Source organism: Urocitellus parryii, chromosome 11, assembly GCF_045843805.1.
Source record: "Urocitellus parryii isolate mUroPar1 chromosome 11, mUroPar1.hap1, whole genome shotgun sequence".
NCBI lineage: Eukaryota > Metazoa > Chordata > Mammalia > Rodentia > Sciuridae > Urocitellus > Urocitellus parryii.
Genome location: NC_135541.1, coordinates 48,850,581 through 48,875,947, shown reverse-complemented (window position 1 = coordinate 48,875,947; position 25,367 = coordinate 48,850,581). Strand labels below are relative to the sequence as shown.

General features: G+C 37.9%; 1 protein-coding gene across 1 annotated transcript; it reads right to left on the bottom strand.

Annotated features, from left to right (window-relative positions):
• Nucleotides 1-238: 238 nt before the first annotated feature.
• Nucleotides 239-25,367, bottom strand: Dynlt5 (dynein light chain Tctex-type family member 5). The gene is made up of 4 exons (XM_026410281.2): nt 25,271-25,367; nt 7,423-7,514; nt 1,537-1,661; nt 239-442 (listed from the first exon to the last, which is right to left on the bottom strand). Exons 2-4 carry the CDS (start codon nt 7,508-7,510, stop codon nt 239-241), a joined length of 417 nt encoding a protein of 138 aa, XP_026266066.2. The 5' UTR covers nt 7,511-7,514; nt 25,271-25,367.

Sequence of the window (25,367 nt, the reverse complement as noted above, 5' to 3'; positions counted from 1 at the left end):
TAAGAATCTATGTTTATGAAAAACAATCCAACAGAACCAAGACTTAGTTCCTGCTGTGGATAAACAAGACTCTCTCGTACACCCTCCCTGACCCTGATCCTTACAATGTGAAAAGGTTCAAAAGCTTCCAGTTGTTTGAAGTGTTAGGCTTAAAATTTTTGACAGTAACACTTTGCATGTGCATAGATACAGCCCATTTCATGATTTGAAAAGAAAAATCAACATTTCTCATTTTCAATCACTCAAAGTAAACTGCATAGACATTTGCAAGAGCAAAGAGAGAAGAATTTCTGAAAACATAGGATGAAACTGTATCACTTTTAGGATCCCAGAGGCATCTGCTTCCAATAAGTATGCTCTGACCATTCAGTTGTCCAATGTGAATCATTACAATTAGTTTGTACCGTGGAATCATCAATTCCTTGACCCGGGCTTTAATAACCTAGAAATTTAAAAAAAGGAGGGGTTCCTTATTTAGCCACATATTAAAATTCAGAAATCTCAACCTTTGTTATAAACATAGTGGATTTAAAAAACAGTGTGATGCATCGTAGATGCTTTCCATAATGGTTGTAGAACTGAAGCTATGATTTCCTTTAGAACTGTCCTCATGTGATGGGATGTTCAGGGGAAAAATCATAACATCAGCAATAAATCTACATTTTCTAAGGCACATGGAAAAACTCATTCAGGGCACATTGCAATTTAATTCTGTGTTCTTGAAAACCTAAATTAAGGTGGCATCCCTTCAAGAGTGTTAGCGCTAGGCTAGTCTAACTAGAGTCACACTGTCTTTCAGTTCTGAGGAGTCATTCTCTGCAATCTCTTGTAACTCGAGCAGTCACAAAGGTTTATTAAATAGTTCACTAAAAACACAAAGCAGAGGAAACCATGCTAAATTGGTAATAATTTTGTTGATGAAACTAGAAAGGATTTAGGGATCCATTGTCTATATTTAATGGCTCTTAAAAAGCTGCGATGGTGAAAAGAAAATGATGACCAAAACACTATCTTTTACAATAAAAATTTTTAAAGTGGAGTAGTTTTTATATATTTTTGTTCAAAATACATTGTTTTATCCATAATGAGGGGAGAAAGGAAAGAGAAGAATGGAGGAACTTAGGATTGGGCAAAGGGGAGTGAAGAGAGGGGAGGGAATAGTGGGGTGGTGGGAAAGATGGTGGAATGAGACAGACATCATTACCCTAAGTATATATACGATTGTATGAATGTGACTCTACATCAAGTACAACCAGAGAAATGAAAGTCTGTACTCCATTTCTATACAATGAATCAAAATGTACTCAGATATCATGTATAACTAATTAGAAGAAATGAAAAAACTACATTGTTTTAGACAAATGCTTGTTATATAACACATATATGGCATATGACATAATAAACAGTTTTTAAAAAAAACATAATTTTTAAACTACTACTGAAAGGTGAGTTTCCTTCATTAAAAGTAGAAGATGTGGTGTGCTTTCAGCAAATATTGTAGTTACAGCTAACCACTTAGGCAAATCACACATGTACCTCTGAAATTGTTTTAGTTATGTGTCTGCAGAACTCTGGTTCATATTCTTCTTTTTGCAGATACTCAGTCAACACATCTTGCAAGATATGATTAACAGTGACCACAGGAAAATGTTTGATAGGACCTGAAAATACACATGGAAGTTCTTTTGTAAGAAGTAATTTAAAATCATATCCTCCTGCCCCGTAGGCTAATCAGAGAACACTGAAACATGGAGAGGCCTTTACTAGTCTGGTGGCCTCTATCTAATAAGGAAGAAAGAGGTCCTAATGAGGTGTCCAGTTAGGTTTTTCTGGGGGAAGAAAAGAAGACAATACATCAGACTATGTACAGAGTGTGATTAACACTGTTTGACTTTGCAGATCCTTCTTCCTAGTTCCCATGCTGGTGACTTAACTTCAGTGTCAACATATTTCCAGTTGGCTCCCCAGCTCTTCCATCCTCTAATTTACCCACCACATGGCAAAGAGAACAATTGCTTGAAACCCTGGACTCTGAAGTGATGTTTCCCTCGACAAGTTCTATGGTTTGGCTCCTAACCAACCTATGGTCTCTGCTTCTCTGCCATAGCCCCCATACCCACGCTCCTCCAGCTCCTGGGGCCCACCTGTCTTTTAAAGGATGCTCACGTGACTTTTTTCTTGCACTTACTTTCAAGTGGAGCACCACTCCCCATCTGTGCATCTGAGAAATAGCCACTCATATTTCAAGTCCAGCTCAGATGTCTTCTTCAGATAGACTTGAACCTCCCCTCAGGTGCAATTCATCCCTCCAGCTCTCCCTAATTCCCGCACACTGGTCCCTGCTGCTATACTGGCTCATCATCCACTTGATAATAGCTAAGGCAAATCTGAGTTTCTCTCCAGTGAAATGGTAAGCAAGATTGGATTTTATCCTTTTCAAAGTCTAATTCAGTGCTAAGCACATAAATATTTAATGTATGATATCTGAATTTAAATAGAATTAAACACTTTATAGATAATAATCATCACACAAATAATGGCTACTTTTTTTTGCTAGTCATTTTCTATGTATCAGGCACCATGATAAGCACTTTACTTTTGTTTATATAATTGTTTATACATCTGAGCTGAATCTCCCTTGTGATCTCCAATACACAGGTCTAAGTTAATTTCATTATCCTGTCTAGAATCACACAATGGCAGAGCTGGGATGGACAGGTTTGTCTAATACTAGAGTTTATATTTTCGACTGCATTTAGTTCACATTCAGGTCATTATTTCAAACGAACCTGTTTTATCCTGCATCCCTGGAATATGAGCCTTATGATCCCTCTGGTCATCTGCTCATGTCATGATATAACGTGGCAACTGTGTCAGGGCTTGACATCTACACTCTGAGTCACTGCTGAATTGATAAAGATGAAGGAATGAGACTGGAAATCATATCCAATTCTCTTTTAGTAGTCATCAGTATCTATTAATAAGTTTAGTTTAGTAGTCATCAGTATCTATTAATAAGTTTAGTTTAGACTTGTCAGGGTCTAAGTAAACATGGCAAACTGAAGTTAGGAAAATCCAGAATGGTTTAATCAAGGGTCTGACGGGGTCGGAGGAAATCCTAAGGGATAGTGCAGTCCTCCATGGCCAGTGGAAGTGAGGATGTTACCCTCACCCAACCCTTGGCTCGAGGAATCCGGGAAGGCAGTTCTTAATCCCAGAACAGTTGTGTGGAGATGGCTCCCTTGTGAGCAGCTAGCCTCCTTTGGCTGAGATGAGCCCATGGGCAGGGATCCAGGAAAGTGAATTCCCAGGCTACACAGTCCTCCCTTCTACCTTCCTGCTGCAGTTTCTTAGGCTGAACTTAACAGAAGGGTGTAGTTTGTGACCATAGGCTAGTCACCTGAGGATCCAAAAATAGTGTTTTCATTTGGATAATATAGAAATTGCTCACTTCAATTTAAATCGTGGTGGGAAGTAAGTCGACACATGTAATACGATGACTCTGAGAACTAACCACTATTAAAACTAACCATTATTCAGCAGAAATCTTTCTTCTATGGAACAGACATGAGATTATCAAACTGTGAATGGCTTGCTCCTGCTGCTTGGGGTCAGAGATAGAGCAACACATGTAAATACCCCTGTAAACAAACAGTTCTGTTACTTTCCTGTGGATCTTATAGAAAATTTCCATTTGAATATTCTTGGCCATCGTCACTCACATGGAACGTAGTTCTGCCTGGCATTGTATCTACTTATATGCCTGATTTCCTTTAGAAAATGGCAGATTCCTTGAGTGCAGGTATTTTGTCCGCCTAGTGCTCCTCTCTTCCTTCTGGGAACAATATCTTCCTTTCTGGGAACTGTTCTCTTCATTCTCCACTCATGTGGCTCTTTAGGATCTACCTCTCACCTTCCATAAGCTCAAGTTTTGAGCATGGTTGATTGACTCACAGGTGACACTGCCCTGAGACAGACCAATTAGAGCCCTTTCTAATTAGACACTCTTATTTTAAACTGGAACTAGAAAAAAAAAAAAGAATCAACCTCTTCCTTTAGCAGAAGACTTGTGAATCTTAGGAACTGCCAAAGGCCATATTTTTTCATTGTAGAAAGGAAGCCTGCACACAGGTTAGCACTAGAAAGAGAATCTGGGAGACACTTGAGTCCCTGTTCCCAATAGTTCCCATTGTCTTTCCAATGTTCTTTCCATACTTTGCTCAGTTTTTTTCCCCAATCCTATTAATAAGCTTCTATTTTGAAAAAAATTTTGAAATATAGAAATAAAAATTTCTTATTTCATTGTGGCCTTTCCCTATACATCCAGCATCATCCATTGCTTAGATTGGGATGCTGAGATAGAGAGATAGAGATAGAGATAGATAGATAGATAGAAAATAGATAGATAGAGTCAATGTTTGATTTTCAAATTAAGCTTCTCTGAAGTCACTTTCAGAATTGACTAGCTTTTCTTCTTTTTTTTAGGTAGCTTTTCCCCCAACTGTTTTAGAAATTTAAAGGCAAAGATGTGAAGAAATCATGACCAAATAAAATTAAAAATAGATTTAAAAGAGGACAGCTATAGTTAAGATCACTTAATATATCCAGGCCCAATTCTAAGCTGGGGTAAGGAGAATTACAACATATTAATTTTCGTTAGGATGAAATGAGTTAAATATTTACAATGTTTAGAACAGTTGTACCACATAATGAAACACTCATTAGATATTTATTTTATTGGTGTTTTGCTGTTATACTGTGGTTATGGCCCTCTGAAGTAAGCGGTGGGAGAGGATGCGCCTTGCTGAGAAGACAGCAGGATGGGAGAGGAGATAAGTAGGAAGATAGTAAGGCCCCCAGGGTTGGGAAGGACCCATGGGGTGGCACAGAGTCAATACTGAGAGATTGACCAGTTCTGCCCAAGAAAATCTGACACCAGAGACAGGACCCGATCACTGCACCAAAACTGAGCTCAAGTGATCTTTGTCTCTCCTCTCAGTATGTAGGTTCTCACTATTACGCTGCTTCATTCTCTGGCAGGCTGTCTTCATGTGACTGCAAAGATGTGTAACAAAAGCCCTCATGCTTATAAACAACGTTTTTAAAGAATCAGGCACCACTTTAATCATAACTCCAGAAAAAGTCTCATGGAACACTTCAGCTATAATCAATAGGAAGCTACATTGAATATCACAGGAGGCCTTTATTCTTAGAGATTATGGTATGTTTCTGGAGTCTGACACTTTCAGGAGCAATAGAAACCAACAGAGAAGCAATTCAAATAGATTAACTCATTTGATTCTCATAGACTATTATCCTTATTTACATATGAAGAAACTTAAGATTCAAGGATGTTAAACACTTAACTCAAATATCATTTGCCTAGAATTTATCGAAACTAGAATTCAAATTTAGATGTATCAGATCCCAAACCTGTGTGTTCTTCTGTACTCTTGTTTAATAATTAGTGAAAAAATGCAAATTATGTTTACTTTTAAAAAAAAAACTTTCTCCATTTCCTCTCCTACTTTCATGAATTACACTCATTTTGCACCTCAATTTTGATAACTGTAATTGTTCAAAGAGAGGACAAACCTGCTATACACTTAAGATGTGTTTAGGCGATGCTAACGTCATTGGCTAAAATAAAAATTTAAACATGATAGAGTTGGTAGCTGACTGCTTTCCATCCCCACTCTTCTAGCCAGTATTACATTGTGCAGATATGAGAAAATTTTACTAAAGGCTCACAGAGTACCTTTCTCATGCAAAATAAGCCCAGAAATAAGTAGAAGTGGAAATACAGTTTTGATTAAAATGGCTATCTGAATGCTTAAAAAAAGTGGATTGTGGAACATAAAGAGACTTTAATCATAAATAAATAATTCACACAGAGTTTTATAAGAAAATATGGAAATATTTTATCTGTACTAAGCTTTTCCTGAAATTACTTTTCTAACTTGGTCCAACACCCAGTACTAAAACTGATAAGATAATTTAGTTTGTCTATTTAGAAGAAATACGTTGTGAAAATGTAGCTTTACAAAGAAGAAACACAGGGATTCACATTTCAACTGCTTTATCTTTTTGAAATCTGATTCAAAGCTTTTCAGGGGGTGTAGCTCAAGGGTATAGGCCCCCAGTGCTTAAGAAGTTTTCGTTATAAGTGGGGAAAAATCCTGATCCAAACTGAAAAGTCTAAGATAGCCAACTGGATTTAGGATTCAAATATGGCAACAGGATTCAGTTGTTCTCTCTCAGTTTCATGTGGAGTTCTATGTGAGGGCAAGAGGGTAGAAAATACCACAGACCCTACATTTGTTTGGATTCCATGGCCTTACCTGCTTCTCTAACAGTTCAAACAATATTTCCTGAATTTCATCTCAGAAGTTTTTATCGGATGGACCAGGGTTACATGCCATCCAGGATCAGTTACTGCGCCATCTATGAAGCCAGCGTTGTCACAGCAGAATTGTGTGGACAAAATGTGGTAATGGTCGTGGCTGTGGAACATCCCCAAGGACAATTGGGTCTTGTCACCAGAAAGAGTATAAAAGTGTATTGATGGCAGCAATATTAGCTAGTGGAAACCTAGTCGACTGACTAATGATGAAGCCCTATAATCCATGCAGTTTTAGAGATTACTGTCGAAAACTGCATACAGGATCTAGTAGGAGGCGCTGGTAGTTTATAATTTTCTTGGGGTTAACTGGTCACAGATGGAATTACCCTGGCTCATGGGGCCTTTTTTTTTTTTTTCCTCTTGGGAAGTCTCTGTGGAATTTCTACAGAGCAGTAATTACACATAAATTCAGATAATCGTGGGCAGGTACATATTTAGAGAAAACAAGTAGGTCTATGAGAAACATGAATGGGAAAAGATATTTGCTATGGGCTCCACTTGGGAGTATAGGGGCAGGTGCAAAGATCTTTGTTTTCAAAGACCTGAAACCTCTGTGGTAATAGATAAACATCTCTGTCAACAGGGGACCACAAATTATTTGCTTCTACCTTGAAGATTTTTCCTCCACCCATCAACAGTACTGGTTGGTTTTGTTGGATAAAAAACATCAACGCATATATCTTTCACTTAACTTGTGTGTGTGTGTGTGTGTGTGTGTGTGTGTAAAATGTATATAATAACTCCATCCAGAAATATCTAATGAAATTCTTAATTTAGTTATGTCAAACACACATCAATGCCTCCCAGTGAATTACTTTGTATTTAGGAAACACTGGTAAAGAAAAGCAGGCAATAAATGATGTTCCTATTTTGCAGAGGAAGAAACTAAAGCAGCATCAAATTAATCAATTAAGGTTCTTATGCTAGGATTGAAGACAATGACAGGCTATCAGATATTATTTTAAGTAAACATCAGTTATCATAAGTTTATAAGAGGGATGAGTGATTAAGTAACACACCCAACTGATAGGTGTTCTCCATCTGGACTGGAAGGCGAGAGACCTCGTCACGTTGGCCTGGTTCATCCATATAAGACACGGTACTCATAGAGCTAAAAGCAAGGGAGAAAATACACTTTAACCACTCTTATTATAATAATTTAAAAAACCCATACTATTGCTTTAAGCTAATATATTTACAGAGGTAAAATTTTTTCTATGGAAATTTCAAGGAAGTCTTATATAAATATTCCAGGGACCTATTTAAAGTCTAAAACATGTTAGAGATGAAAACAACTGAGATGAAGAGAAGTTAGTTGGAGCAAGTATCAGTGAGTGGTTGAAGGCTGGTGGAGTTACCCAGGTCATCTGGCCATCCAGAAAGTGCCCCTGGGTTGCTGACTATAGTGTGATAGAGTGCCTGCTTCAAAAGCCACTGCCAATTGCATCTCTAACACAGATGCAAAAATATTCCTCAAAGTAGACAAAGATCACAAGGGACTGGTGATATATAAGGGAGCTTAAAATGTTGGGAAACAAATCTGTGTATACATGGGGTATTATAAAAAGCTCACTATTATATGTTCCTACCAAATCCCTTCAGTATAAAGGAGAAAAATGAGAAACTTATCTATGTGGTGAAAGAAACCACAATTCACCCAAACTATTCTAAGTCAATAAGCATCAATCACCCTTTTCAACATTAAGAAAGAGTTTGGGCTTGGTTACCAAGGCAACCTGAGCTTATCCAGGTGCTAAATAGGAGACACAAGCAAAGGGGAGCCCCCACTGTCCCTCCAGCACTACTTTAATTCAGCTTAGCGCAGATGAAATTCAACTGCAAACTCTCTACCCCCAATTTCCTCCACCTGTGAACGTGGAAGTTGAGACAGATGTCATTTCAAAGGAGATGCTAGAATAGCATGTGTGTACATAGTGACCACTTTTCTAAATAGGCTTTTTTTTTCTTTAATTAAATGAGAAAAGATATCTGTTCTTAACCCTTTGGAGTTTTTCCCTCTGTAAGGAGTTGAAATACTTAATTCTCAGCTCTGTGGAATTAATGAACTTCTTGCAAATTGATATTTTAAGAACACCATGGATAGTTTATCTGAAAAATCCTTTAATACAATACAATTTACAGGATAAATTAAGGTTTACCCAATCAGCTCAAGAACGGGATGCAGGAAATACTGGCTCCTTTTTTCCCCCCACGTGGTGGGTTTCTGGATTGGTGATTTTCTCTTCTTTTTTATAACACCTGTGTGCCTCGGTTTTCTGCTGCCCTTTGAAGTAGCAAGCAACCTAATTGGCTCTAGTGGCCGCAGGTGTTGTGGGTAGTATCAAAGATGAACGTTTCTGCTTTGAAAACCCCATGTTGTATAAGCCCCTCTATTCTGAGATCACTCCGTGCACCCCAGAATGGTAGGTGCTTTCAGCTTTGCAAAACATTTCCCATCAGTTATCTCATTTTAAAACCTTCACAATATCCTGTAACATAAGCAAAGGAGTCATTATTCTACCCATTTCAGAGATAAAGGAAATGAAGCAAAGGGTTTAATGTCGTACATGTTGGGAGGAAGACAGATTTCAAATATTGAGCTCCCTATTGAGTTCCCAGTGACAAAGTCTCACATATGATGATATCTGACAGAATGAAAATAACTACTTGACATAAGCAATTGCTGTAATTAAAATTTATAAGCACGAACTTCAGAAGGTTTTGATAAAAACCCTATTTCTTTTCTTCTAAATACCATACTAAAAATTCAGAGACAGTGGTAAGTAGAGTTGGTACAAGACTCAGATTAGCTAGGGTGAATAGTCTAAGACTAAAACTAAGGCAAATAAGGATTTTTATAAACAAAAATCTTCACTATTGCTTTATTCAGACTTACTTGAAGATTAATAATCATATACTTCATAGTATCATTGCTATGAAATTAGTGTCATAAGGGCAGCTTTAAAACTCTAATGGTAAAAAATTGGCATGCAAATAGAAAGTTTTACAGATTGCTTTTTATGAATTATTGAAGATGATTTCATTCAGTACCTTTTTATTTCCACAGTAGTCACATAAACAATGTATACTTGTAAAAAATTTAAAGCACATAGAAAATGACAAAGAAAGAAAATTATACAAAAATGACAAACCTCAGTGGTTACCTAACCACTATCAACATTAAAAAAATCTTTTCAATGATAGATCTTGCATATGGAAATTGTAGCAGAGCTGCTGGTGTTATTTTATCTTCCCATTTGAAACTGTATCATGGATAACTTTCCATGTCAACAAAGAGTAGTGTGCATCAATATTTTAAACATCAAGACAACACTTACCATATGAATATTCTTCACTTTGTTAACCATTTAGTCACTAGACCTTTTAAGTTGTTTCAAGTATTCCATTATCATAAAGAAAATTGTAATAAGCATTGTGGTGTGGACTCCCATTTTCTTTCCAATGTTGTTCTCTCCTACTTTGGTTACAGAACCCTAAGTTTGTGAGAATATTTCTGCTTAAATTAAAGGCGAATTCTTAGTCTCTTTTTCTTATTGTAGTTACATGGCTTAAACTAATGAAATGCAAATGAAACTGTTAGGTGGAAATTTTGAGAAAGCTTCCTCAGAAACAAAACAAAGTGAATTTAACCAACAGAAAACCTGGTTTTCCCCTCCTTGGTTAGTGGAGTATGGATATAATGGTAGGAGCTCAGCAGCTTCTTGGTCCTTGAGATGACCTGTGGATCATATAGATCAGAATGACCAAAGCCCAGTTCCCTGAATTGCCTCCCTCCAGGCTTCTTTTATATAAGAGAAAAATAAATTCCTATTTTATTTAGACTACTGCTTGTTTTTTAAATAAATAATTATAAGAAGCATTAGGTGTAACTGACACAAATTCTAACTGATGCAGTTTGCCACTTTTGAGGGCAATGCTTCAAGCAATAGAGTATGAAACCGGATGTTAATGTGGTGGAGGAGATGAGGCTTTGAGGGATAAGGTTTCAGATAGTTTGATGGAAACCTGGAAACCTTATCATGTTTAGTCAATTGTTTTCCATACCTTGAAAGGCTGCCCATGTCCTCATCAAGACTATAACTTTATGAAAAATTGTAAGAAAAATCTTACTTTTTAAAAACCGTGTATATACGTGTGTGTGTGTATATATGTGTGTGTGTGAGTGTGTGTGTGTGTGTGTGTGTGTGTGCGCGTGTGTGTGTTTGCTTGAAGTACTGGGGATCAAAATGAGAGCTTTACACATTAGCCAAGTGCTCTCCCACTGAGCTACACCCTAAACCCTATTTATGGTATTTTTGAAAACCCAGATCTGATAGTTCTGATATCTGAATGAGATGGATTAGAGAAAGAGAAAAAAAGAAGAATGAGCTGAATTTAAAAAAAAAAAAACTAAGGTATTTAGTCCTTGAGAAAAGAGTTAAAATACTAAAAATACTTGCTATATGGGCAAATAACATTCAACTAGAATATGGGTGTGGCAAATTTTTAGAAATGAAAGAGTTCCTATATTTTAAAATTGGGGGATTTAGTAATAAGTTCAGAACACTGACTTAGGAAAATGTGGATATATTTTCTACCAATAAATAGCTTCACTCAAGCCCTTTCAAATCTTTAAAGATAAAACACGAGGTACTCCAGAAATAAATTATAATTTTAATTATTAATGGTATATATATAATAAACGTATATCATCATATATGTATTAGATACCTGTCACAACATTGCAAATTGAGTGGATGAATTTCAGTTGTCCCATAAAATTTATATCAAAATGTATAAATTTGATACAGAATTCAGTGAATGCTGGCAATTGTATGTGCTACTATGAGAACAGTTAAAAACTAGCTTTCACGGAGAAAGAGTGATTGTACAAAATAACAAGCTTTAGCTCTTACATTGTAGCTGGCTGACTTTGGAAATGTCTCATACTAACCTCTCATTATTGCTGAGAGCAAAATGGCTTTGAACCTGTGCATCCATCCAGGGCTACAACAGAGGTTCCATCAGCTATCTTTGACCCTCACCTCACCTCTTGGATGAGCTTTAGCTCAATGCCCTTCAGACACTAACTCTCTTCTCTCCTCACACATTCACAACTACTGTGTTTTGTGGTTTTTGCAGCAAGGAGGCAAAAAAAAAAAAAAAAAGAATGTGGAACTTATTTATTCTTTGATGAAATTTATTTTCTCAAAAACATGTTGCAAATTTTCTTACTGACCCATCCATGGATTACATAGACTACAAGGCCTGTCTTATTGCTATGACTGTTGGAGACAGTAACAATACCTTCAATTAAATATCAGCAGACACCATAGCATCTATTCTTATTGAGAGCTCCCTTTAAGATATTTTCACTGCCATTTTTCACCATTTATTTAGTTATTTAGTGACACATAAAATTGTACATATTTGAGTATCACATGATGTTTTGATACATGTTCACATTGTGTAATGTTCAAATCAGGGTAATCATATCTACCTTTTCAAACATTTATCATTTCCTTGGATGAAAACATCAAAAATTCTTTCTCCCAGCTCTTATTTCTTTTTAAGAAAAACCTACAATACATTATTGTTTACTTTGAAGTTTTGAAGCTGAAACAAGAGGTAACTAAATGTCAGAAGTATCATCTCTTCCTTGTCTTTGTAAATAAGAAATGCCTGGAGCCACCATCTCCTTAGTGGTATCATTAAAGTGGGCCTTTTTTGGGCTGGGGATATAGCTCGGTTGATAAGAGTGCTTTCCTCCCATGCACAAGGCCATGGGTTCAATCTCTAGTACATAATAATAATAATAATAATAATATGAAGTGAGATGTTTTTTGGAGGGGAGGGTCTGGTGAATGGGGGAAGTTATTGCTAAGGTCATGTGCTGCCTCCCAGTGGAGAAATGTCAGAGTGCACAGAGAAAAGGGCTTCAGGTTCTAATTTATATTTTTGTTCTTTGGATTTTTAAAAAAAATTCATTCAAGAAGTACTTTTTGACCACAATGTATTAAGCAAAGTGGGAGTTAATGGTAATACAAGAAAAATTAAACCCATTTTTAACAAATGTGATGTAGAATGTAAGATAAAATATGCATAGAAAAATCCTTTTCTTGGGAATTCAGTAAGTTTACTGAATTTTGGTATGGTTTGGGGATGTTTTACTCACATTATTGGTGAGGTGATGGTAAAGGATAGCTGAGGAAACTGATGCTGCAGCTCCCAAACGAGCACACAAGTTCAAAACCACACTGTACCCAGCAATCATCAGGGAGCTAACACTGGGATGGTGGGTGCCAAGGACACCTCTTTGTTACTATGGGATCATCAAGAAGGGGCATGGCCCATCATAGCAGATTTCTTTTTTTTCTTATTTATTTATTTATTTATTATTGGTTGTTCAAAACATTACAAAGCTCATGATATATCATCTTTCATACATTTGACTCAATTGGGTTATGAACTCCCATTTTTACCCCAAATACAAATTGCAGAATCACATCGGTTACACACTCACATTTTTACATAATGGCATATTAGTGACTGTTGTATTCTGCTACCTTTCCTATCCCCTACTATCCCCGCTCCCCTCCCCTCCCATCTTCCCTCTCTATCTCCTCTGCTATTGTTCAGTTCTCTCCCTTGTTTCCCTCCTCCTTTCCCCTCACAACCTCTTATATGTAATTTTGTGTAACATTGAGGGTCTCCTACCATTTCCATATGCTTTCTCTTCTCTCCCCTTTCTCTCCCCCACTTGTCTTTGATTAATGTTAATCTTTTCCTCATGCTCTTCCTCCCTGTTCTGTCCTTAGTTGCTCTCTTTATATCAAAGAAGACATTTGGCATTTGTTTTTTAAGGATTTGCTAGCTTCGCTTAGCATAATCTGCTCTAATGCCATCCATTTCCCTGCAAATTCTATGATTTTGTCATTTTTAGTGCTGCATAATACTCCATTGTGTATAGATGCCACATTTTTTTTATCCATTCATCTATTGAAGGGCATCTAGGTTGGTTCCACAGTCTAGCTATTGTGAATTGTGCAGCTATGATCATTGATGTGGCAGTATCCCTATAGTACGCTCTTTTAAGATCCTCAGGGAATAGTCCGAGAAGGGTGATAGCTGGGTCAAATGGTGGATCCATTCCCAGCTTTCCCAGGAATCTCCATACTGCTTTCCAAATTGGCCTCACCAATTTTCAGTCCCACCAGCAGTGTACAAGTGTACCCCTTTCCCCACATCCTCGCCAACACTTATTGTTGTTTGACTTCATAATGGCTGCCAATCTTACTGGAGTGAGATGGTATCTTAGGGTGGTTTTGATTTGCATTTCTCTGACTGCTAGAGATGGTGAGCATTTTTTCATGTACTTGTTGATTGATTGTATGTCCTCCTCTGTGAAGTGTCTGTTCAGGTCCTTGGCCCATTTGTTGATTGGGTTATTTGTTATCTTATTGTTTAATTTTTTGAGTTCTTTGTATATTCTGGATATTAGGGCTCTATCTGAAGTGTGAGGGGTAAAAATTTGTTCCCAGGATGTAGGCTCTCTATTTACCTCTCTTATTGTTTCTCTTGCTGAGAAAAAACTTTTGAGTTTGAGTAAGTCCCATTTGTTTATTATTGTTATTAACTCTTGTGCTATGGGTGTCCTATTAAGGAATTTGGAGCCTGACCCAACAGTATGTAGATCGTAGCCAACTTTTTCTTCTGTCAGACACAGTGTCTCTGATTTGATATCTAGCTCCTTGATCCATTTTGAGTTAACTTTTGTGCATGGTGAGATAAAGGGATTCAGTTTCATTTTGTTGCATATGCATTTCCAATTTTCCCAGCACCATTTGTTGAAGATGCTATCCTTCCTCCATTGCATGTTTTTAGCCCCTTTATCAAATATAAGAAAGTTGTAATTTTGTGGATTGGTTTCTGTGTCCTCTATTCTGTACCATTGGTCCACCTGCCTGTTTTGGTACCAGTACCATGCTGTTTTTGTTACTATTGCTTTGTAGTACAGTTTCAACTCTGGTATCCCTATACCTCCAGATTCACACTTCCTGCTTAGAATTGCTTTTGCTATTCTGGGTCTTTTGTTTTTCCATATGAATTTCATGATTGCTTTATCTATTTCTACAAGAAATGCCTTTGGGATTTTGATTGGCATCACATTAAACCTGTAGAGAACTTTGGGTAATATCGCCATTTTGATGATGTTAGTTCTGTCTATCCATGAACAGGGTACATTTTTCCATCTTCTGAGATCTTCTTCTATCTCTCTCTTTAGGGTTCTGTAGTTTTCATTGTATAAATCTTTCACCTCTTTTGTTAGGTTGATTCCCAAGTATCTTATTTTCTTTGAGGATATTGTGAATGGAGTGGTTTTCCTCATTTCCATTTCAGAAGTTTTATTGCTGATATACAGGAATGCCTTTGATTTATGCGTGTTGATTTTATATCCTGCCACTTTGCTGAATTCATTTATTAACTCTAGCAGTTTCTTTGTAGACCCTTTTGGGTCTGTTAAATATATTATCATGAATAGAAGTGGTGATAGAGGGCATCCCTGTCTTGTTCCAGATTTTAGAGGGAATGCCTTCAGTTTTTCTCCATTTAGGATGATGCTAGCCTGAGGTTTAGCATATATAGCTTTTACAATGTTGAGGTAAGTTCCTGTTATCCCTAGTTTTTCTAGTGTTTTGAACATAAAGGGATGCTGTACTTTGTCAAATGCTTTTTCTGCATCTATCGAGATGATCATATGGTTCTTTAAGACTATCGATGTGGTGAATAGCATTTATTGATTTCCGTATATTGAACCAGCCTTGCATCCCATGGATGAATCCTACTTGATCATGGTGCACAATTTTTTTGATATGCTTTTGTATTCGATTCGCCAGGATTTTATTGAGAATTTTTGCATCCACGTTCATTAGAGATATTGGTCTGTAGTTTTCTTTCTTTGAAGTGTCTTTGTCTGGTTTCGGGATCAGAGTGATGTTGGCCTCATAGAATGAATTTGGAAGAGCTCCTTCTTTTTCTATTTCTTGAAATAGCTTGAAAAATATTGGTATTAATTCTTCTTTGAAGGTTTTGTAGAACTCCGCTGTATACCCATCCGGTCCAGGGCTTTTTTTGGTTGGTAGTCTTTTGATGGCTTCTTCTATTTCTTCCTTTGTTATTGGTCTGTTTAAATTGTGTGTGTCTTCCTGACTCAATCTGGGCAGATCGTATGACTTAAGAAATTTATTGATATCTTCACTATCTTCTTTTTTATTGGAATATAGGGTTTCAAAATACTTTCTGATTATCTTCTATATTTCTGTAGTGTCTGTTGTGATATTGCCTTTTTCATCCCTTATGTTAGTAATTTGAGTTCTCTCTCTTCTTCTCTTTGTTAGCATGGCTAAGGGCCTGTCGATCTTATTTATTTTTTCAAAGAACCAACTTTTAGTTTTATCAATTTTTTCAATGGTTTTTTTGTTTCAATTTTGTTGATTTCTGCTCTAATTTTAATTATTTCTTGTCTTCTACTACATTTGCTGTTGTTTTGCTCTTCCTTTTCTAGGTTTTTGAGGTGTAGTGTGAGTTCATTTATTTGTTGTTTTTTTTCTTTTTTTGAGGAAAGAACTCCAAGAAATGAATTTCCCTCTTAAAACTGCTTTCATTGTGTCCCATAGATTCCAGTATGTTGTGTCTGTATTGTCATTTGTCTCTAAGAATTTTTTCATCTCCTCCTTTATGTCTTCTGTAACCCATTGATCATTCAATAACATATTGTTCATTTTCCATGTGATGTAGGATTTTTCCTTCCTTCTTTTATCATTGATTTCCAGTTTCATTCCATTATGATCAGATATGGTGCATGGTATTATCTCCATGCCTTTATATTTACTAAGAGTTGCCCTATGGCATAATATAAGGTCTATCTTTGAGTAGGATCCATGTGCTGCTGAGAAGAACGTGTATCCATTTGATGATGGTTGATATATTCTATATATGTCGGTTAAGTCTAGGTTATTGATTGTGCTGTTGAGTTCTATAGTTTCTTTATTCAGTTTTTGTTTAGAGGATCTGTCTAATGGCGAGAGCGGTGTGTTGAAGTCACCCATAATTATTGTGTTGTAGTCTATTTGACTCTTGAACTTGAGGAGAGTTTGTTTTATGAACGTTGCAGCTCCATTGTTTGGTGCATACAAATTGATAATTGTTATGTCTTGTTGGTGGATGGTTCCTTTTAACAGTATATAGTGTCCTTCTTTATCCCTTTTGATTAACTTAGGTTTGAAGTTGATTTTATTCAATATGAGTATGGCCACTCCTGCTTGCTTCCGAGGGCCATGTGAGTGGTATGATTTTCCCAACCTTTTACCTTCAGCCTGTGTATGTCTTTTCCTATCATATGAGTCTCCTGAAGGCAGCATATTGTTGGATTTGTTTTTTTGATCCAGGTTACTAGCCTATGTCTCTTGATTGGTGAGTTTAGGCCATTAACATTTAAGGTTACAATTGAAATATGATTTGTACTTCCAGTCATGTTTATTTATTTATTTATTTTAGTTTGGCTAGTTTTTACTTTTTGGTTATTTTCCTCCCCCTTTACTGAGGTACCTCCCACTGTTAGGTTTGGGCACTATTTTTCAATTCCTCTTCTTGTAGTATTTTGCTCAAAATGCTTTGCAGTGCTGGTTTTCTGGCTGCGAATTCTTTTAGCTTTTGTTTATCGTGAAAGATTTTAATTTCATTGTCAAATCTGAAGCTTAATTTTGCTGGATACAGTATTCTTGGTTGGAATCCATTATTTTTCAGCGTTTGAAATACATTGTTCCAGGATCTTCTCGCTTTCAAAGTCTGTGATGAAAAATCAGTCGTTAAAAATCAGGTTTACCCCTGAATGTAATCTGCCTCCTTTCTCTCGTAGCTTTTAATATTCTCTCCTTTTTCTGTATGTTGGCTATCTTCATAATTATATGTCTTGGAGTTGGTCTATTATGGTTTTGAATGTTTGGGGTCCTGTAGGCTTCCAGAATTTGGCAATCCATTCCATCTTTCATCTCTGGGAAGTTTTCTAGAATTATTTCATTTAATATGTTGTCCATTCTTTTGGTTTGAATCTCTATGCCTTCTTCTATCCCGATGACTCTCAAATTTGGTTTTTTTATGACATCCCATATCTCTTGAATAGATTGCTCGTGCGATTTAAGCATCTTTTCTGTGTTGACTATATTCTTTTCAAGTTGATAAACTTTGTCTTCATTATCTGATGTTCTGACTTCTACTTGATCTAGTCTATTTGTAATATTCTCATTTGAGTTTTTAATTTGGTTTATAGTTGCCTGCATTTCTAGGATTACTGTTTGATTTTTTTTAAGATCTCTATCTCCTGGTAAAGCTCGTTCTTTGCCATTTGAATTTGTTTGTTTAATTCATTTTCAAAATATACTTTTATTGCTTGGACTTGCTGTCTCATGTCTTCTCTAATATTCCTTTCCATCTGAATTAGGTATGCCTTGAGTTCTTTCCCTATCCCTGTTTCTGATGCTTCTAGGTCCTCCTGTAGAATTAAGTTGTCCTGCATTGTTTGTAGTCCTTTTTTCCCTTGTTTTTTCATGATGTTCACTTTACTTTCCAGCTCTATTTGATTGCTGTGTTTCTGCTCTCTTCTATAGATTTGTTTTGGTTTTGTATATCTCTGTTGTCTCTCCTTTGTGTTGGTAGACTATGCCTGCTAAAGTGGATTCCGCTGGGAAGGAATTCCGACGGCCGAGCTCCAGTGACGTCACCTCTCTGCTATGACGGGACCCAGGCTTCTTGCTGGGGTGTCCGAATGGGGGGGTGGGACTGGACTGTTTCTGGTTGGTTTCAGCTCCCGGTCGCCGGCATGTGGGTGGTTTCCAGCCGCCCAGTTGGGCAGGCAGCCGGCAGGGGATCGGTCGCCAGTGGGGGGCGGACTCCAGCTGCCCAGTCGCGCAGGCAGCCGGCGGGTGTGGGGTCTCCAGCCGCCCAGTCGAGAGGGCCTGGTCTCTAGTCCCCTGGTTTCTCCTGCTAGACCAGATTTCCCCTGAGTGATGCCTCTCGGCAGTTCAAACTGTACTCTGGGCCTGCCGTTTGTTGGGTGTGGAGGGTGGCTATTGGGAACCCCGGCACTCTATTGTTTTGAGTTTTTCCGCTTGCCCCTCCCCCAGCACTGGCTGATGGGAGGGGGAGTTGAAGGTGCAGGCTTGCTCTCATAATCCCTCCCCGAGAAAGCCTAGGAGAGATTTTATGCGAATTCCCCGCTGTATGGGAGATGAGCTGAGTAACACTCACCTGTTTTATTGTTGCATCTGTTGGAGAGTGGCGGTGGTTACTTCAGCTCTCCAAGATGGTGGCTGCTGGTTTCCTTGGTGGAGTTTCCGTTGTGGGGGATAGAACTGTACTGCTTCCTTCCCCGTCTGAAATCCCGAACTCAGCTCGGGGGCAGTGAGGGCTCAGCCAGAAGTATTCCACAGAATCTGCAGCCACGTTTCTCCCTGCTTGCTGGTCGCTTCTCGGTGGTGCCCTGCCATCTGTAGCCGTGGGGCGGGCCGCTCAGATCAGTCAGCCCGGATCTCCAGTCGCACAGTTGGCTCGCGTTTGAGACTCAATTACCAGACCTCGGTGCTGGAAATCCTTCTTCTGGGTTTCGGTGCACCCCCCTTTTGCTGTAAGTTCCTAACAAGCTAGTTTTTTGTTGTTCTAACTCGTTATTCACCTGCGCAGTGGCACGGTATACAGTGTGTGATGCACTCTATTCGCGGTCATCTTGGTCTCCTGATAGCAGATTTCTAACACAGATGAAATGGTTCATTTTCTTTTGAATAGATGTATGATGGAATGTTCAGCATAGAGGCCAAAAATATATCTTGTATGAAACATTTGAACGAGCACTTTTCTATTTGCCTAAATACATCTTGTGTCTACAAGGTAAAAGTCCCCAGTCACCCTGGACTTCATATGTATATGGATCTTTGAATCTAACTTTTCTGTGAGCAATAGAAGTTGCTTGTTCAGGAATTAACATAATGCATTAATTATTTAGATCAAAAAACACTTATTGAGGGATCATTATGTGCCAAACACTATTTTGGATCTTTGGGATACAGTACTGGAACAATCTAACTAAGGTCTCTGTCCTCATAGAACTCATTGTAATGAGGAAAGAAAAGATAGTGGACAGTAAATACTAAACAGTTAAATTATGTATTGTATGAGGAGACAACTGCACAGGGAAAAGTAGATCAGATTACAGGAGTTTGGGTGTTGGTGAGGGAGAGGGTGCCTGAATGCAGTCGTCCTGCTTAAGGATTGAACCCAGGGGAGTTTAACCACTGAGCCACATCCCCAGCCCTTTTTTATATTTTATTTAGAGACATGGTCTCACTATTTTGCTTAGGGGCCTCGCTAAGTTATTGAAGCCGGCTTATAAAGTTATGATCTTCCTGCTTCAGCCTCCCAAGCCACTGGGATTACAGGTGCCTCTGCTCTTGGCCTGAGTGCAGTTTTAAACCAAGTGGTCAAGGCAAATACTCAAAGGAGGTGAGGAAATGAGCCATGTGGATGGCACAGGAAAAGGATACCATGGACAGAGAACAGCACATGCAATAGTGCTGAACTGTGGATTGAAAGGGTCCAGAGGCCAGAGTAGTGGGAGCTGAAAAAGGATGATTACAAAGGATGGTAGCCAGATCATGGTGGGACTTGTGGGCCATTGTGAAAACTGACTTTGGCTCTGAGAAAGCTGAGTGAATAAGGAACACACAGATAGCTAAAATTTTAAAATACTGTTAGATGTTTTTGCTGAATAGATCGAAGACTTTTATTCTCACTTGTTCATTGTCTTTCTCATTAGATTATAAACTCCTTGCAGATACTTGGTATTATTTTCCTTTCTTATGCTTTGCCGTTTGAATGGGTGCAAAAACGGTATGTAGTTCTAATTGATATTTTACTGGTTTCAAGTGTTCTTGGGCATCTTTTCATATTCTGTTTAGCTTTTTAGGCTTTGGTTCTGAAAACTGTTATCTCCTTTGTATAAAATGTATATCCTTTTCATTGTTAACATGCAAGATTTTTAAACATATATCTCCTACCATTCTATTAACTGTATCTATTATATCCTTTACTAAACAGAAATGTTAAATTTTATTGAAGTTATATTTATCAAACACCTTTCTGCTTTACCACTTGATTCTTCATGTTGGGATCTTGTTGAAGATAACTTTCCTTACTCCTAGAACACAATATATTATTGTATGCTTTCCTCAATTTGCTTTATAGCTTCTCTTCCATATTTTCTCCCAGTACCATCTATCAAAAAAACCACCATTTCAGAAAATATCCATCATTTCCCCATTTACAAAAGTAAGTGGAGGATAATCTAATAATCTTCTCCATTTAACCCACAGGTTAGGCACATGGATATTGTATGTAAAATGGCTTAATTACCTGTAAAGTACAAAACTAGCTTTTGTTGTGGTTGGATTTGGAAACATGGCCATTTTCATTTCTCCAAGTTCCTCTCTCTTCATGGGGGGAGCTATATCTCAATCAGATCCTGTTGAGGCATTAGTTTGATGTAGCTGGAAATATAATTAGGTCCCTCGCTCTGATCAAATCTCTAGCCTGGACACACCATTGCTCCAAAGCAGCTCATAGTAGTGTGGGTTAGAATCACAGAACGAATTCGTCACATTTAAGATCACTTATTCATTGTCTTTCCCATCAGATTATAAACTCCTTAAGAGCAGCGATGGTTTCTGTGTGGTTCATAAATGCTTCAAATGAAGTAACGAACACAATTCTTTCTAATTTGTTCACTTTTACTGGAAAGACCTACCCTACTGTGCAAAAGAGTTACCAGGTGGCTCTCCATTCACTAGAAAGATGAGTTTTTCTCATTTGGAACCCCATAGTTACCTAACTTTTAAACATATATCTAACAAGTGGCACAATAATGGGCACATGGTAGAAGCTCACTAATCCCTGAATAAATAAGTGAAAAAGTTCAGAGTGTGGCCCTCAGTAGATTAAAGTGGAGAACACAGAAAGTTCTGGTTACATAATATCACTGTAACTTTGGTTTGAGGTAAAAGCCAGATTCTTCAGCCCCCTACCCTTCACCCTGAGCATCTAGAAGGACTCTAGTTTTCAGAGAAGGTAAGCCTGGATATCATGTCACATTATCCTGAGAAGAAACTTGACCTCACAGCTTCTGTTTCTATTTTAAGAACACATCTGTTCAAACTCGGTTCCATGTCTGCCAAGGCTGAGCTTCCAGCCAGAAAGACAGCATTGGGAGTACCTGCTCTGACCCAGGGATGGGAGACAGAAGGTTCTGGTGAATAAATGGAACAGTATCATTAATGCAAGTGACACATGCATTGCCAAATTTTCTGGGAGTGAAAATACTTGACTAATGAGAAAAAGCCTTTTTCTTACTTGCTAATTCTGCAGCTTCAGAGCCTCAAACTCTCTAAGTTTGTTTTCATTTGTAAAATGGGGAAGAGAGTAACACCTATCTTTATAGAGCAGGAGTTGGCAAACATTTCTGTAAAAGGCCAAATAGCAAGTATTTTTGGTTTTGCCAAGGATCCCTATAGGTTTTGTCATGGCTGCTCGACTCGGCCATTTCAGTGTGACAGCAGCCAGAGACAGCACAGGAGTAAGCAAGTATGGCTGTGTTCTGATAAGCTTTACTTGTGGACACTGAAACCTGAACTTACTATATTTTCATATGGACATAACATACTGTTTTCCTTTTGAGTTTTTTCCAACATGTAAAACCCATACCTCGCCAGGAGACCACACCAAAACAGGTGGCTAGCTGTACCTAATCCTTATCTGTAGCTTGCCAACCCCTGTTACAGAGCCTCTGTAAGGCATAAATGAAGTCCATGATAAGGACTCAGTGAATGCTAGCGATTGCCATCATAAGTTATTTAAGTGAAAAACAAACAGAATTCAAGTGTACAGATGCTATTTGGTGACAACTATGTAGGTATAGAAAGAAACTGTGTCAACAGTTAAGATGTTGGGTTGAGGAGATCCATCTTAGGAGGTTTCTTCTTTTCTTTAATGAAACATAAAATTTACATTATAATAAAACCAGAAGCTTCAACAAAAAAGACCCAATCCAGAGAAGTTTTGACGATAATTTTGTCAAATGTAAACGCAATCTTTCTATCACAACTGGAAGGCACTCAGATGTTGGTTACTCCCAGGATCCCTTTATGCACAGGTTACCACCGCAGAAGATGGTGGACAGAGAACCAAAATGGAAGGACTAACTCTGTGCTCCTTATACCACACCCAAGGAGCAGCCTGCCAGCAGCCCCACCTACTCTTTTTTGTCTTCCTTCTTAGTGTGATTACTGCTACAAAGGCAAGAAGTGCACAGTCTATCAGAGGAGACAGATGAGAAGATCTCTAAATACAGGTTCTTGTAGAAAAGGAAAGCAGCAGGAGAAAAAGGAAGAGCCTCCAACTTAGTTTGGAGGTGGTGGTGGTCATGGTTGGGTAATTTGAGAGATTTTTTGGAGGGGTGGAGATGGAGTTAAGATCTAAAGGAAGGGAAGAGGGAAGCCCGAAGAGTGTAAGAACAGCAATCTAGGCAAGGAGTGGGATTGCACCACAGTGCAGCAGCATGGGGCAATGGCCACAGGCCAGACAGCAGAGGGATTGCTGATAGTGGCCAGAGGGTAGGATGCTGCAGAATGTTGGGGAAGATGCTGCCTTGGGAATAGGCAGGGATCTGTGGACTCCAGATGCCATACTTATGTTTTGTTCTGTATCCTCATCTTACAAGCCAAGGTTATTTCGCAGTAAGAAAGATGTCCACCCAATAGTATTAACTAGGGAAATGAAATGAGATGAAGTCATAAGTCCTCAGGATACTTCACGATATGCTTTATGCTGTTGATTTGTTTTGGAATAATTTTCAAATTTAATGCTTTTCTATAAGGCATTGTAATGCACTGCAATTTCAAACAATACCTGCATTTGATAGCCATTGAGCTTCTGGAATTTTTCTAACAGTGGAGGACTTATATCATGAAGGAGGATCAGCTATTCTGATTGAAGCAGACCATGGGATGGAATGTAGAATGAGAACTGGGATGATGGCTTCCTAAGCAGTCTGCATTGCAAGGGGACTTGGAAGCTGTTCATTGGCTGTTTAAGGAAAAATGTGCAAGTAGAAGATCCATTTCAAATGTTTTGTTTGAGAGTCCAACCAAAGTGAGCGCTACTTAAAAGTAGTCATTAGATAAAAATCCAATGTGTTGGAAAAAAATAGTTTTTGCATTAAAAATTTTAATTTCAATTTATGCTTCATCAATAATGGGTTAAAAAGTGATCTTTAATTCTTCAAGCTTCACCAAACCCTGCATCTATATGACTTTCTAATGTGTTTTGATAAGGATGAGGTAAATGAAAACCCTGCAAATAAGGATGTTAGGTTAGTCTTTGAATGAGGGCATTTTTAAAAATTGTGGGGACATTATATCAGATGATTATTTGAATAGTTTCTTGGTAAAAGTCAGTTGAATTTAAGCAATTATTTTAAAACAAAATTTTAAAAGACTTTGTTTAGCTGAACACAGTGGAACCAACCTATAATCCCAGTAACTCAGGAGGTTGAGGCAGGAGGATCTCAAATTTGAGGCCAGCATAAGCAATTTAGGGAGATCCTGTCTCAAAATTTAAAAAAAGAGGGTGGGGTTTGAGATGTATGTAGCTCAGTGGTAAAACACACTTGGGTTCAATCCCTTGTATTAAAAAAAAAAATAAAAGACTTTGTTTACTTAAATGTTGGAGGTAGCAACCAGAATGGTTTAGAATTAGAAGCGAAAGTTAACTATTCTTCCACCTATGTTTCTGACAAATGCCAGGACTGCTCTTCCTTTATATTCATTTTTCATTTGCAAGTGAGGGAGATTGCACATGTAATCTACGAACTTCTAAGACTGAAGGTGGAGTTTTAAGTGCACTAAAAGATGCTGAGAATAGAAAGCTTTTGGTTTCAGAATTCCAATTATTCTAATTCTTCTAGTCTCTGTTTTGCAAACAAACCAGCTCCCACTTCCCAACCATGGGGATTAATACACCACATCCTTTGACCCTGTGGAGACTGTTAAGAAGGAAAATCTATTACATAGATTATTGACTGTTGCATCAGATAATTTGTTATTTTCTTGCCAACAGTGGTCAAAATGGAGTGCCATGAAATTCATCTTTTTAGCAGAGTAAATGCAGTATGTAGCAAGAACAAAACAAAGTACTCATTATCCTTTGACCCACTAATTATATTGTTGAGAAATAACCAAGCAGAAAGATATTTTATGGTGAAAAAGAAAAAAAATGCCAGTAATTTGAAAACGGTTTAACTAATCCAGAATTTTAAATTCATATAAGATGATACAACCATTGAAAAGGATATTAAAAAAAAACAGAAAAAATGATACGAAGACCATGAAAATACTGTACAAAATTTGTACTAAATAATAAGTATATTATATATGTACATATTGATCTTAAAAATGAACAAAGAGCAGTTGTGTGACATGGAGAAGAGGAATTCAAGAGACTTGTAAGGGCGGCTGGTGCAAATTACATGTAGGGGTTCTCTTGGGAACAGGGTTTTTCAGGGTAATCTGTGAAACAGTACAAATGCTGATAGGGTCAACATGTCACTTAAGCTTTCCCTCTTTTCCTTAAGGCCCCCCCAAATAGCCTTGTATTTGCCCATTTTCTCTTTTCATGTCCCCCAGGACTTTTTTTCCCCTGCTGATGAACATTAAGGACCTTTTTCTTCAATAATTGAATTTAAGTCATTAGACACCCATCACTCACTCTCTGGTGCGCCCAGGACCTTCCTTCCGGCGGAAATCATGACCACTTGGAGAGTCCACGCTCCCCCCTTTCCTCAGAGTACGAGCAGCTTTGTCCT